The sequence below is a fragment of the Rhopalosiphum maidis genome, chromosome 2 (genome assembly GCF_003676215.2).
Source record: "Rhopalosiphum maidis isolate BTI-1 chromosome 2, ASM367621v3, whole genome shotgun sequence".
Lineage (NCBI taxonomy): Eukaryota > Metazoa > Arthropoda > Insecta > Hemiptera > Aphididae > Rhopalosiphum > Rhopalosiphum maidis.
In genome coordinates, this window is record NC_040878.1 from 11,779,123 (window position 1) to 11,792,814 (window position 13,692).

The window sequence follows — 13,692 nt, forward strand, 5'->3', positions numbered from 1 at the left end:
TTACTATAATATACGGATTCTATTAGTATTCACCATTCGAATATATCGGATGATCCGAATATTTGAATAGAATGCATATGAGTAGAAGACAGATAAAATTTGAATTATCGGAATAATCCGATTATTTTAAACTTGTTGCTTAATTATTTAAAATTTATTTAATTTTTACGTTTTAGACTGTTTTATTTTAAATCTGTAAGATTTGAAATTTAAAATAATTGTTTCACTCAAAATTATTCATATAATTATTTATTGTTATTTATTATTATTCATATAGTTACCCACATCATTTTATTTTTATCATAATAAGCAATTATTTATTGATGAAAATATCTGAATATTATATAAATATTGGTATTACCTACATATTTCAAATATATTCGACTTAAATACGGTTTTGCAATGTTAGTTTAATCTTATTTATATCTGAAAATTTAAATTATTCAGATAATTGAATAATCCGAATCTTAAATTTTGGATTTCGGAATAATCCGGATTTTTGATATCACTACTTTTACTACCTGGAGTAATTACTATTTATTAATAAATTATTAGAAATAATAATATAAATATATAATTAAAAATGTTTTTACTTTTATTTTTATTAATTTTTGTTCTACGTTTCTGTGCCACAAATAAGCTGCTGCTCGGGTGGACAATTTTCCGGGGTTGATTTTTTTAGAAACACTGGAAAATAGAAAAAAACTGATTATAATTTTTATTCCTATAGTCTCCAAATTATTTATCATACGTAGGTACCGTGTTTCATCATGAAATAATATTTTTCTACACTTAAAATATTATAATTTATAAATAAAACCATTAATTATAAATACTACTACAAGTATTTATAAATTTATTATCTTCGATAAAACGTAATAAAATATATCGATTACGATATCAGTTTGTCTCGAAATATATTAAATAAAATTATAAAATTCACATAATCAATAATTTATTATATACAGGTTGCAGACGATATCCTACTCTATGCGCTATCCATTAATTTGCCACTCAACAAGCAATGAGAAAAAAAATTGAAATCTTGTTTTTAACAATTAAATAATAAAGATTAAATATTTAAATAATCCAACACCATCCACTACCTTTCAACTCTCTACCATCCAAACAACAAGTATTTCAATTTAAATAAACTCTATTCCTGTTGGCAGTATATTGTTTTCCCAGGCCAAGTACTTATATTTCAATTTTAAGCTCTAGATCAATTTTTATCCTCATTTTAGGACGCACGTTCATCGCCGACGGTGCTAAGCACTTCCCATACCCTTCAGCTACCCCAGCTGAGTTAAAAATTCTAGAAGTCGACTATTTTCCAATTCCGTACCAATGTACGGGTTTTCACTTTTTCAGTCATTTCACCTTCTGGCCCTACTTATTGCCAACTCATCTAAGCTAAGGCACCCAATTTATTGATTTTTTTAAATCGTCAATTACCAATCTGATAAACCACACAATTCATAATTTGAATCATTCACGTTTTTCCATGAAAAAATGGAATTAAAAATAGCACTATTAATAATAATTATAATATAATAAAATAATTATTAATTAATAATTAAATATTTTCTTCGAAACATGCAATGAAATAGAATCCACATTTCACAAACTTTGGTCAGCGCAATTCAATCAGCTGTCTACGAGTGTTCTTATCCACCTAATCAGAATATCCACTCAAAGCATAATCCTCACTATCTTATTATTCACCTCCTAATATAAAAACATATAAAAATATTTATACCCTTAAACATATTTTTTAAAATTATGTAGGTACAAATGACCTATAACAATTATCGACTATGTTAAATTCAGATTGCAGCTACACTTTTAAATACGTTAAAGAAGTGTTACATAGATTATATTTAATTATGTAAATCATAACAAAATAACAAATAATACATTTATTTGGTACGGGGCTTTTTTTCCGATTAATGTTGTTGGGCGCTTTTTTTCTGGGGCTATTTTTTCCTAGATTTTAATCCCCATATCATAACTTGACAACAAACACAATTCTAAAACATATCCTCTATATTCATAAATAATGAGTATATTGCTTCATATTATAAGTTTAATACGATCTAGCATAGTAGCATAGAAATTAGAAAAATGAAAATAGGAATTAAGATATGTCACAAAACAAGGCCGACCGCAGAAATTTTTCTCGTGGGGGGGCGAAAAAACAATACACTTATCATAAATTCTGTTTTTTATTAAATCGTATAAAAAAAAAAAGTAAAATTTCAATAAGTTAGGGTATACTATTATTTTTTTTTTAAATGTATATAATAAAAAATGAAAAAAAAAAGATTGATCAAATATTTATAAAAAAAATCTTCATCATTAATCACGATCAAATAAAAATTAAATACGTCGAGGCTCCACACAAAAAAGCTTAATTGTATCATCAATTATATTTGAATTGTTGACTTTTTAAAATATCACTATGGATATACATAAGCGCTAAGCCATTCTCAAGCGAAGCTGTGTCATACTACTGCGAAGCCATGTTTTTAATTTTTTAAGTAAGCTATAATATAAAGCAAAAACAAAAATGTCTAAGAAGAAGCATTATAAAAGCAGATTAATAAATCATAATTCAAGAAAATCTATATTATCTTTAATTTCTTTTTCACTCCAGATATTATACCAAATAAGACCTTCTTCTTTTATATTATCTACCAAATCTCCATAAAATGACTTTATATTTTTTAATTTAATAATAAATTCTTCTTTTTATATATTTTTCATAAATTTTGGATGAATTGAGAAAACTTCAAATTTTTCAAAAACTACAAATCTGTCGTTCAATGATGTAATTAATGAATCTAAGTATGGAATGAAAATTTATTTTTAATAGCAATCTACTGGATCAGATGATGGAGTATTATTTCTTAATGTTTATTTAGATGACATTTTTATAGTTATTGTATAAAATGCCTACATACCTCCAGACCCCCTTAATATTATACATATATAACGTATAATAAGTAGAAGAAAACATCGAAATTTTAAACAAATTATCCTAATAAGCGGGGGGCCGTGCCCCCCCCCACCACCCCCTGCGATTGACCTTGTCACAAAAATATTTATTATATAGGTACTCATTACTCAGTACTTACAAACGAGGCGAACGGTGAACGAAACTCGAAAGAGTCGGTAATCATAAAAAGGAAACAGCTGAGCATGAATGATAATACTTTATCAACATAATATTACTTTATATTGAATGATGATTGAGAATTGGTATTTAAAAACTACGAACTAAGTGACTAACATATCTTACTACCTTAGTTCGTGTTATAAACTATGTACCATTAATTTAATAGTATAATACTACTACATTTGTATTCAATTTTTTTGAAGTTGCATTAAGTATTAATTGATTATAAATTTTAATAATTTATATAATTCTCATATTGAAGTATTCAATGAATTAAAATGAGTGGTAGTTCATTTGATTATAATTCACTTTCATTTGGACGAATAGCATCAATACCAGACAAATCAGACGTAAGATATAATTATTTATTACTTTATAAGTTTTCTTAGTAATTTATTATCATAGGACATACATATTATTCATATAATTGTTTGTCATTAAAAATGTATAGTTGCATTTAGTTTTATGCCCATTACATAATGTCTAATGCCTATAAGTGCAATTATGTATTTTTAAGTCACTTAAATAGAATATATTTGGTACATAATATTAATTATTTTTTTTTTTTTATATATAACATACTTATTTTATTATTTCTAATAGGTTTTAGAATGCCGTGTTTGTGAAGATGTATTCACTCTTCAAGGAGACAAGGTTCCACGTCTACTCTATTGTGGACACACAATTTGTCATTCATGTTTGTTACGTTTATACCAACGATGTTCTTCAGTTCAGTGCCCATTTGACAGACAAACAACTCCTATAGGATCCTCAGGAGTTTGGGGATTAAAAAAGAATTTTGCATTATTGGAATTGCTTGAACGTTTACAAAGAACCAACAAAGCAGAAATGAATATTAACTCATACTTAAATGCTGAAGCAATGGAAAAAGAAGAACAAGTAATATACTAAAAAAAAGCAAAGATTTATTAACTTGAAATTTTTATTGATTTTTGTATATTGTTTAATTTACAGTTGCATATAATTTGTGATGAAAACGAAAATCATATTGCTGTTCTTTATTGCACTATATGCTGTACAAATTTATGTTTTTATTGTTCTGAACAAACTCATAGTACACGGACATTAGCTAAACACCGCCGTGTTCCATTATCAGAAAAACCACAAGAAAGACCTCGATGCCCATTACATCCATCTCATGTGGCCGAGTTTACTTGCTTGCAAGATAATTGCCATCAACCATCACCTCCCTTAATGTGTTTTGTGTGTAAAGATTATGGGACTCATAAAAATCATAAGGTATTAAGAAATACCAAGACCCACATATTTTATCTCTGTCTTACATTCATACAACATTGCATTTAATTTACATTCAGAAGTACCAATTTTGTTTTGTTAACTTTGATATTAATTTTTTTAAATATAATAAATGTATATTTAAAAGTCAATTGACCTAATATCTAATTTAAAGGCAAAAATATAATCTAAAGTACCTCATAAACTTGTTGATATATTTTTTTAAATTAAGTTATAACTATATTAAATATTACAATTTTAAAATGTTGATAAATCCTTCAAAATTTAAAAAAAATCTGTGATGGATGCGCTTATATAGTATTCTAATCATTAAATTTAATACAGTGAAACTTCCATTTTATAAAATTTTCTATTTAACAAAATATTTTAAGAAATATGACCATCTTTAATAATGAGAACGTTACTCTATTTAACGAATTCCTCCATATTACAAATTTTTTTTGTTGCTTATTCGACTTCGTTATATGGAAGTTTCACTGGAATTGGTCAATTCATTTTAATATTAAAGTTAATAATAAAAAATTGGTTTTACTGAATGCACATTTGATATGCAGTACATGTTTGTAAGATGGATACATCGCATACATTTTGTCTTCCTCTTAAGAAATGCAAAATCTCACATCAAATATTAATTTGAATGCTTATATACATATTTTATGCATATTTCAGCATACGCTAGTAGAAACTGAAGCAGAAAATATACGATCAAAAGTGAAAAGCGCTGGACCTTTAATGCGTAATTTAATGGAAGAAATGAATGACACTATTCAAAGATTAGGTTAGTGTGTGTAATATTGTTAATATTAGTAACGAAGAATTATTTAAATAAATTGCCTCTTCAAATTTGTAATATAATTAAATGAAATTAAAATTATTTGTTATTAATATTATAAATAAACAACATTTTCAGATCAAGTTATGTTACGTTTAGAAGGTTTAGATTCAAATGGTTCAGTTGACGAAGAAAGTAATCCTGGTACATGTTCTTTGGCTCGTGCTAGAGTTCAATTGTATTTCCAACATCTACGCGAAACATTACAAGTACAAGAAGCTGCTGCCTTAAGTGCAGTTGATACACATGTAAGAGAAAGATTAGGCTCACTGAGAAGCTTGCAAGAAGATTTAGCATCATCGTTATCCCAAGTGGCTGTCATATGTGTGCAATGTGAGCAAGCTGTTAGGCAGGATGATTTCCGTGTCATATCTGCCAGTGCAGATATTAATCAAGCTCTAAATGTTATTGAAAAACATAAACAGATGTTTACTGAACTTGGTCCAGAACAATTACAACCTGATCCCAGTATACCTATAACTTTTACAAAAGTGAGAACTTTATAATTTATAGTTTATAATTTTAATTAATTGTTTAATCACTGTAGGATAATAGAGTGCACATTGGACCAAAAATGGAAATTCGTGTAGTTACTTTAGGATTAGATGGAGCAGGAAAAACTAGTGTACTTTTCAAATTGAAACAAAATGAATTTATGACTATGATTCCCACTCTTGGATTTAATGTAGAAACTGTTGATTATAAAAACATGAAGTTTACAATATGGGATGTCGGTGGACAACCTAAATTGAGACCATTGTGGAAGCATTACTATCTAAATACACAGGTTTGGTTTATTAAGATAATATTTTATTTTTAAATTAATAAATTATAATATAACATACCCCATCAACAACGATGCTATCAAAAATGTCTTGTATTATTAAGTATTAACTATATAACGACATTAGAGTATTGACTTGTAAAATGGTTTTATAACAATGAATGTGACATTTAGGCAGTTGTTTTTGTGATTGACTCCAGTGACCCACAAAGATTGTTAGAATCATCTAACGAGTTATCTAAGCTGATGACAGAAAAAGAATTGAAAGATGCTGCATTATTGATTTTAGCCAACAAACAAGTATGATTTTATTTTTCTTCAAATTAGTTTAATAATTTAAAAAAAAAATTTTTGTCTGTATTTTTAAGGATATTCATGGATGTGTTACAATTGAAACTATTACTGAATTATTTGGATTGTATAAATTGTGCTGCGGGCGTAGTTGGCATATTCAAGCTTGTGACGCACAAAGTGGTGCTGGTCTTCATGATGGCCTTGATTGGCTTGCTAGACAACTGGTTGCTTCTGGTGTCCATGATCTCAACTAATAATATAATGTTTAAAAAATTTTAAATATATTTCTAAAACATATGAATTACTTTAAATTACATACATCAACTATTTATTCACCTTAGTTTCGTTTTTAATACAAATATTTATTTATATTATATCTGAAAATATGTTTTACCTTTTGTTGAGATTGACTATATATTTCAACTTTTATTGTTATTGTTATTTTGTTTTTCCATTTCTTTGAGAATATCGTGCTGAAAATTGTTTAAAAATATTCTTTTGAATACTATTGTTTTATATTATTGCCATGTAAGATAAATGCTATTTGAAACCAAAAAACTACTTACTGTATACTTAATATAAGAGAGAAAAGTATCATACATAATAGACACCATGTTTGTAAATAGAAGTCTGTATTTTGGGTCTAAAAACTTGAAGTTAATGTATTGTGTTGGAACAAAAACAGCACAGTCAACCTAAAAATATCCAATAATAATGCAATTAATTTATTCTTGTATAATTTATTAATTATAAATAAAAATTATTTTTTAGGTAAATAACAATTAAAAATGTATTAGTAATTATTTAAGAATCAATTTTAAAAGTTTTAATTACTAATAGTTGATAAATAAATGTTTTAATTATTTGTTGTGTAAAAAAAAATTTGTTGGCACTTATTTTTACTATGAAACTACAATGTTAATAACTATTTTAGTACCATATTTGAATGTTAGCCAAATAGGTAGTGTAACTTAAATTAACATAAAAAAACATGTGCATTTCTAAATAAAAACATTTAACGTAATATTTATAGTTATTTTTTATCAATGATATGTTATGCAAAATATTAATTTATATTTTAAAGAAAATGAAATTTTTAACCGGAATACATTATAATTTGTTATAGCATTGATAATATTTATAACCAACTAATATTAAACAAAATTGTTCTTCAAACTGCTTGCACAAAGTAAAATATTATTTCCATATAACACTGTCCTATTGATGATTTAATCTATTATTAATAACTAGGGCTAGGAATGCTAAGATTTCTATGCATTTGCATGTTTTTTTCCTTAAGTCTAAATTGATTGGTTGTCAGGTTGTCCACAATTTGACTTATTTTTGATTAAATAGTACAATTTTTTTTCCATATTTTGAACATAATGCATATAATATATAAATCATTGAGAATCTTGTTAATTATTGATGTTTATTTAATAAACATCTATAATTATTGGTTTATTTTTCGAATTATCGTAAATATACTATCTATTTAAACTAGAATGAACTTATAATACTAAAGAAGAATAAGGGATTCAAAACATTTCGAAAAATGTGTAAAATTATAAACTGTGATTATAAAACAAAAGTAAAAGATGTTAATATTACATTAAATTCGGGACAAATTATGTAATTTAAGTATGCTCCAACAACATCGTGTGATGTGGAAAGCAGTTCCAGTCAATTTAAATCACCGGTCGTTTACATTTGAAAATTTAAAACATGTAATAATATTAACTAATATTTAAAAAAAAAAATTGTTTTTGCATATTTTGGTAAATAAAATTCATATTTTACAATTTTTTACTGCATAGAAATCCTAGCCCTATTAATAACTAGGTATTATTGATTAAAAAAACCCTTATTATTATTATTATTATTATTTTGACACCAATTTAAGGTATTTATTAAATTCAAATTTGTATTCATTGTGTGTGTAGTGTTGCTTAGACTATCAGTCTATGGCTGCAGCTTACCAAAAATATCATTGCACATTTGTCTTTAAACTCTTCGTTGATCTTGTCCAAAGTCTTGTGTTCCAGGAAACCTAGCCCGTAGATGAACACTGCGATTATAAGTGGTGTGCACAACGTTTGGTCAATGAATAACTTTTTGGATATCGTGAGTGGGTCCCTGGCTGGATATCGGTTGTCCAGTGACCGATAAAAAATATGCTGTACCGATCCCAGAATGCTGCCTATTACGGCAATTCGCGCTAAATACGCCCAGAACCATATTAACATAAACGGTACACCCATTAAAATCTTCAAAAACACCTAATGACAAATATTGTCGTCGGCGGACGCCGATTGTCATCAAGGGGGAGGGGAGAATAGCTTATCCATTTAACTTAGATTTAGCCTTCCTGCAACATTTTTACGGTTTCAAAAGATTAATGGGAAAAAATTTTCAGAAATCACCCCCCCCCCCAACATTTAAAAAAAAAATATGCTTAGAACAAAAATGCAGATTGCAGCTGGCAGCAACTTATACAATTATTATTTATTATATTACTTGTATATTATATAAGTAACGTAATAGGTAATAATAACTAATAAGATTATAACGTTAGTAAAGAATGCTATTGAATCGTTTTAATTTGTATATATTTATATTAAATTATTTGTCTATATTTTATTTTTATAGGAAAGCTTTTTTTCCTAAAATAAACGAAATATGTCATAATGTATTTAGATTTTATGTATTAAATTATTTATAATTGTTAAATAATCTAATTATGTAATAATAAATTTAGTTTAGTTAAGTATTTTTTTCATTAAAACATCACACACAATTTAAAAAAAATTCAAAAACGTGGGAAATTGCAAAAAATATCATTATAAAATTAAATAGACAGAGAATGAGAGAAAATAAAGTACACATTGACAGATTTTATTTATTAAAAAAAAAGTTGCAATATCAATTAAATCCGGTCTTTACTCTTTAATTATAACTTATAAGTATAATAATACATTTAAATTAATTTATTATGCGGTGATCCAAAGACACAAATAAGGAGCTTTATGGCTTATGGGTCAATAATTTATAAGCAATAACCTATTAGTTATTACTAATAACCAAAAGTAATGACTTTATAACAACTCTAATATCTAATAATTTGTTTTATGAAAGTCAGGAAAAAAATATCAATGGGGACATAACCTCCCCTGGGTACGCCACTGTCCATATGAAATAATAATCAAATATTTTAATAGCCCTCCTCCCTCCAAAATATTGACCATAATTTCCGATCGTATGCGTAGGTACTTGCCGGTTCTCGACCAGTCGTAACCCTCTGACAACCCGTGGTAACGTTCTACGTTCTGTTGCGCGACATCACCAATACACATCATCGCGGATCCGCTGAATGTGTTGACAGAGAAGTGATATTTGTCGAACACGTACACCGCCGTCCGTGTCATTACCGCCCACATTTTTCTCCCCGCAGACATTATTAATATGAATATAATATTAGTTTATTTTAAATAATTTATACCGGAACGTGCGTTCGGTTAAGGTAACGAATGGAGACAAAATGAAAAATGTTCCGATCGGCGCGCGAATTTAGGTTTATCGACTACCGATAAATTAATAATGTATACTGCAGTCCGTATGTAGTACACTACAAGGTTTATTATTTTAAAGTAGTTTTTCATTTTGTATGTACATAGTCAAACAATCTTGGCTAAATGCCGGCCGTTTTGAATAATAAAATAGTAAATACCACGTATATTGAAATCGACGTGTTATTGTTGTTCTAGATTATGTTAATTGTTATATGTACCTATACCTCTGTAGCTTTGTGTTTGATCACGGTTTATGGCTTCGAGCATATAGCCAACGAAAAATAAAATATGAGCACGCGTCCAATTTTAAAACTGTACAGTTTATTTTGTTGGTTAATCATTATAATTACTTTAAGCAATAGGTACCAATATTACCAAACTTTATAATAGGAATAGGTTAATAAGTATTTGCATAACAATTTTTTGCGTTTTTCTTGTTATAATTTGTAATTCATTATCGAATTGATTAATTTATTTTAGCTTTAGATAATATATGCAAGTTGTGGTCCACCAATTTCAATACAACAGTCATCAGCTATTATGTATATACTATAGTTAACATACTAAGCAGGAGTAGATCTATGCATAGGCGCAAAAAATCTTAACAATTTCGGGTGGGGAGGATCTGGAAAACCGAAGAATTAAATTATAGTACAAATGTGCAGACGAACAGTATCAAGACGTTAAATTTGGTGTAAGTGTAATAAACGAAATAATAATAGAATTTCGGGAAGAAGAGCTATAATGATTTTTTAAAGACCTAGATGTACTCGTATTTACTTAAGGTATACATATAAATGTATTTTTATATTATTGTAATATTTACTTATTTTAATATTAACCTAGTTTAAAATCAATGAAAATCAAACGTTTAAAATATGTCTCGCTAATTGTGTCATAATAATATAACATATTATCGGTGGTTATTGAAAATTCCAATACCTCTTATATAAAAGTCATAAATCATATAATATATGGTGATATATTTATAATCGCATAATCAGTTATGTTTTATACGTTTTGTTTACAAGTTATTAGTATTTAATATTATTATATCAATTATACATAGGTAGCCGATAGTAAATACTATAGTACATGAATGATAGGTATACAACAGGTAGTTGGTGTTTATCGTTGTTTGTAAATAATTCATATTAAATAATGAATAATGACATAGTGTCATATGTCATGATGAATAAGTTGCCTGCTATTATTGATTTTATGCTATTATATAGATACATAATTGATCATTAAAATAGTTGGCAATATTTGTTATTTTAAATTCCTTTATGTTTATCTAATTTTAAACAACTTTATTTTTATATATGTCACCTATTACCTACACGGCTATATGACATATGTACATGTTTCCAATGTTTCCATTATGATAAGGTTATGTTAATAATATATTAATTAATTCCTGAATAACTATCTATTCAATAATATTACTTATTAACGATTTTATTTTTTTTTTATTATTATTTAAAGGAAATCTTACAGCTATATTACAATGGCAGTTTACCAATTGCGCCTAAAATTACTTTTTATATACCAATTAGAAAAAAAAAAAAAGGAACATTTATTAGTTATAATTATTATATAATAAATGAAAACACTAACCGATTTTTATGTGAATATTAATACATAATATAATATAAATAAATAAATAATTGTTTTTTTCTCATTTTACAAGTTATTTTTTGATCGTCAATTATTCAAAATTAAATACCTACTAAACCTACTAGTTACATTATTACATTATAATTCAAATTTAAAATACTAAACTTTTGTACAATATTAATAGCACACTCTGATTCTTTTCAAATGTTAATACATAATATATAATATAATATAAATAAATAATTTATTTTCGCATTTTATAAGTTATTTTAACCTAACTTGTGTCATCAAATGTGTGTAATAATAAAAACGTTTCATAAAATTCCCGATACTGTTATAAAATATATTATACCCAGTCACTTTCATCAGTAATCAATTGATCAATAAATAAGTTTTAATTTTCAAGCATTTTAGTATGTGTTATATAAGCGCAATTGGTATACAAACCCTAAAATACAAGGAGCGTAATTGGTATAATACTGACCCTAAACAAAAATATTGTGTTAGGCGCAATTGATCCATGCCCATTACAATAAGCAAATTTATTATATAATTATATAGGTATACAAAATTAAAATTACATTAATATCGTGTAAAGGATGAAATCGATTGGTAACACCTCTTTTATTTACTAACGATTAACGACACGTATATGTATAGTAGATACCTAAATTTATTACTTTTTTAATGTTTTTAAAGAAATCATTTGTCTTAGGTACATTATAAATAGTGCCGTAAACGCTTAGGTTAAGATGTTAATACTTAATTAATTGATTTTATAGTTTTAAATGTAAGCAATAGATAACGTGGTTTTTGATAAAATCTCAAGCGGAATAGGAAGAGAAAAAACATTTTGCTTGTAGGTAGTAGCATTGATTAAATATGTATAATGTATATAATATTTAATCAATGGTAGTAGGTACAAACATATATCTCACGTTTTTTCCAGTGGTGGCGCCAGAACAGGCAAGGTAGGGCCATGGCCCTACTTAAAAATGCCTGGCCCTACCACTGGCCTAACCTTAGACAGTTAGATATTAAAATAAACTCATTTTTAATTTTTTGTGGCCCTTCCTTATAATAATTGTTGGCCTCCCTATTCCTATTCTCTCTAAAAATAATTTATAATAAATGTTTATGTTTTAATAACTACCATAATACATGGAACCTATGATAAATGATGAATTTTAGAATAATTACTACACCTATGTATTTACACATTGTCACATTGCACTAGAATAAGTTTAGAAAGCGGTAACCTATCTAGGTCTCTCGCCATTTAAATACCACTGGATATACGGTTCTTTTAAAGTGTTAACAAATTATAGATATTGTACAGATATTAAATAAATTGAAAACCCATGTTAAATGCATCAAAAATAATGTCGGTTGATAGATACCTATTGTATTATTAAATATTAGAATATGTACCTTTTTATAAAACACTATATCTATAATACATAATAATAATATTACATTATAATATATAGTATAATATATACTAGTATTATAGGTATTTTTTTCTCTTTTATCACTACTTATTTTATTTACGTCTAGGTATACCTGCAGTTTTTTTTTAATTATTATTTTTTACAATAATATAGCCACTATATATAGGTCTATCTATAACCAATATTTACAGTTTTATGTCATGTTAGAGTATTTGTATAAGTTTCATCATCTATGGACTATGATTAAACATAGGTAATTAATTTAATTTATGTTTACTGTTGAAGCTATTTTATATTATGCAATACACGTGTACTATCGTATATTGATACATCACGATTCTCGGTTAACATAATTGTACACACCATCTGTTGATCTGTGGTATGCAAATAGTATTTAATATTAAATAATATATTAATCAGACGTTTCACCACATACGCCTGTTCTAAAATATTGTCCTTCCAACCTATTAATATTTATTATTATATTGTATTTTATATACAGAGTGTCCCGTGAAGATTTACCCATAAAAAAAACTGCTAATTTTTTTATACGGTAGTGGTATCATTGTATTAAACGCGTGCTCGTACGGCCGGCAAACTAATCGGCCGGCTTCTCAAAACTAGAAAAAATATTAAAAACTAGGAGATTAATGAAATTAAAATGTTGAAACGTCAATATTTTCAGA

At 26.7% G+C, this 13,692-nt stretch overlaps 2 protein-coding genes across 2 annotated transcripts; one reads left to right on the forward strand and one right to left on the reverse strand.

The window, feature by feature from the left end:
* The first annotated feature begins 3,456 nt into the window (after positions 1 to 3,456).
* Positions 3,457 to 7,133, forward strand: LOC113554523 (E3 ubiquitin-protein ligase TRIM23-like). The gene is made up of 8 exons (XM_026958404.1): positions 3,457 to 3,528; positions 3,782 to 4,078; positions 4,154 to 4,438; positions 5,126 to 5,234; positions 5,367 to 5,779; positions 5,836 to 6,075; positions 6,247 to 6,372; positions 6,441 to 7,133. Exons 1-8 carry the CDS (start codon positions 3,457 to 3,459, stop codon positions 6,618 to 6,620), a joined length of 1,722 nt encoding a protein of 573 aa, XP_026814205.1. The 3' UTR covers positions 6,621 to 7,133.
* Positions 6,475 to 9,932, reverse strand: LOC113554525 (mpv17-like protein 2). The gene is made up of 5 exons (XM_026958406.1): positions 9,641 to 9,932; positions 8,346 to 8,584; positions 6,933 to 7,061; positions 6,761 to 6,839; positions 6,475 to 6,616 (listed from the first exon to the last, which is right to left on the reverse strand). Exons 1-4 carry the CDS (start codon positions 9,819 to 9,821, stop codon positions 6,786 to 6,788), a joined length of 603 nt encoding a protein of 200 aa, XP_026814207.1. The 5' UTR covers positions 9,822 to 9,932; the 3' UTR covers positions 6,475 to 6,616; positions 6,761 to 6,785.
* Between the last annotated feature and the right edge of the window lie 3,760 nt (positions 9,933 to 13,692).

Coding starts and splice junctions, on each gene's coding strand:
- LOC113554523 (XM_026958404.1), top strand. CDS start 3,457: ATGAGTGGTAGTTCATTTGATTATAATTCACTTTCATTTGGACGAATA. Junction 4,079..4,153: donor CAATGGAAAAAGAAGAACAA/GTAATATACTAA, acceptor TTTAATTTACAG/TTGCATATAATTTGTGATGA. Junction 6,373..6,440: donor TGATTTTAGCCAACAAACAA/GTATGATTTTAT, acceptor TGTATTTTTAAG/GATATTCATGGATGTGTTAC.
- LOC113554525 (XM_026958406.1), bottom strand. CDS start 9,821: ATGTCTGCGGGGAGAAAAATGTGGGCGGTAATGACACGGACGGCGGTG. Junction 7,062..8,345: donor AATGTGCAATGATATTTTTG/GTAAGCTGCAGC, acceptor GGATATTTTTAG/GTTGACTGTGCTGTTTTTGT. Junction 6,840..6,932: donor TCTCTTATATTAAGTATACA/GTAAGTAGTTTT, acceptor AACAATTTTCAG/CACGATATTCTCAAAGAAAT.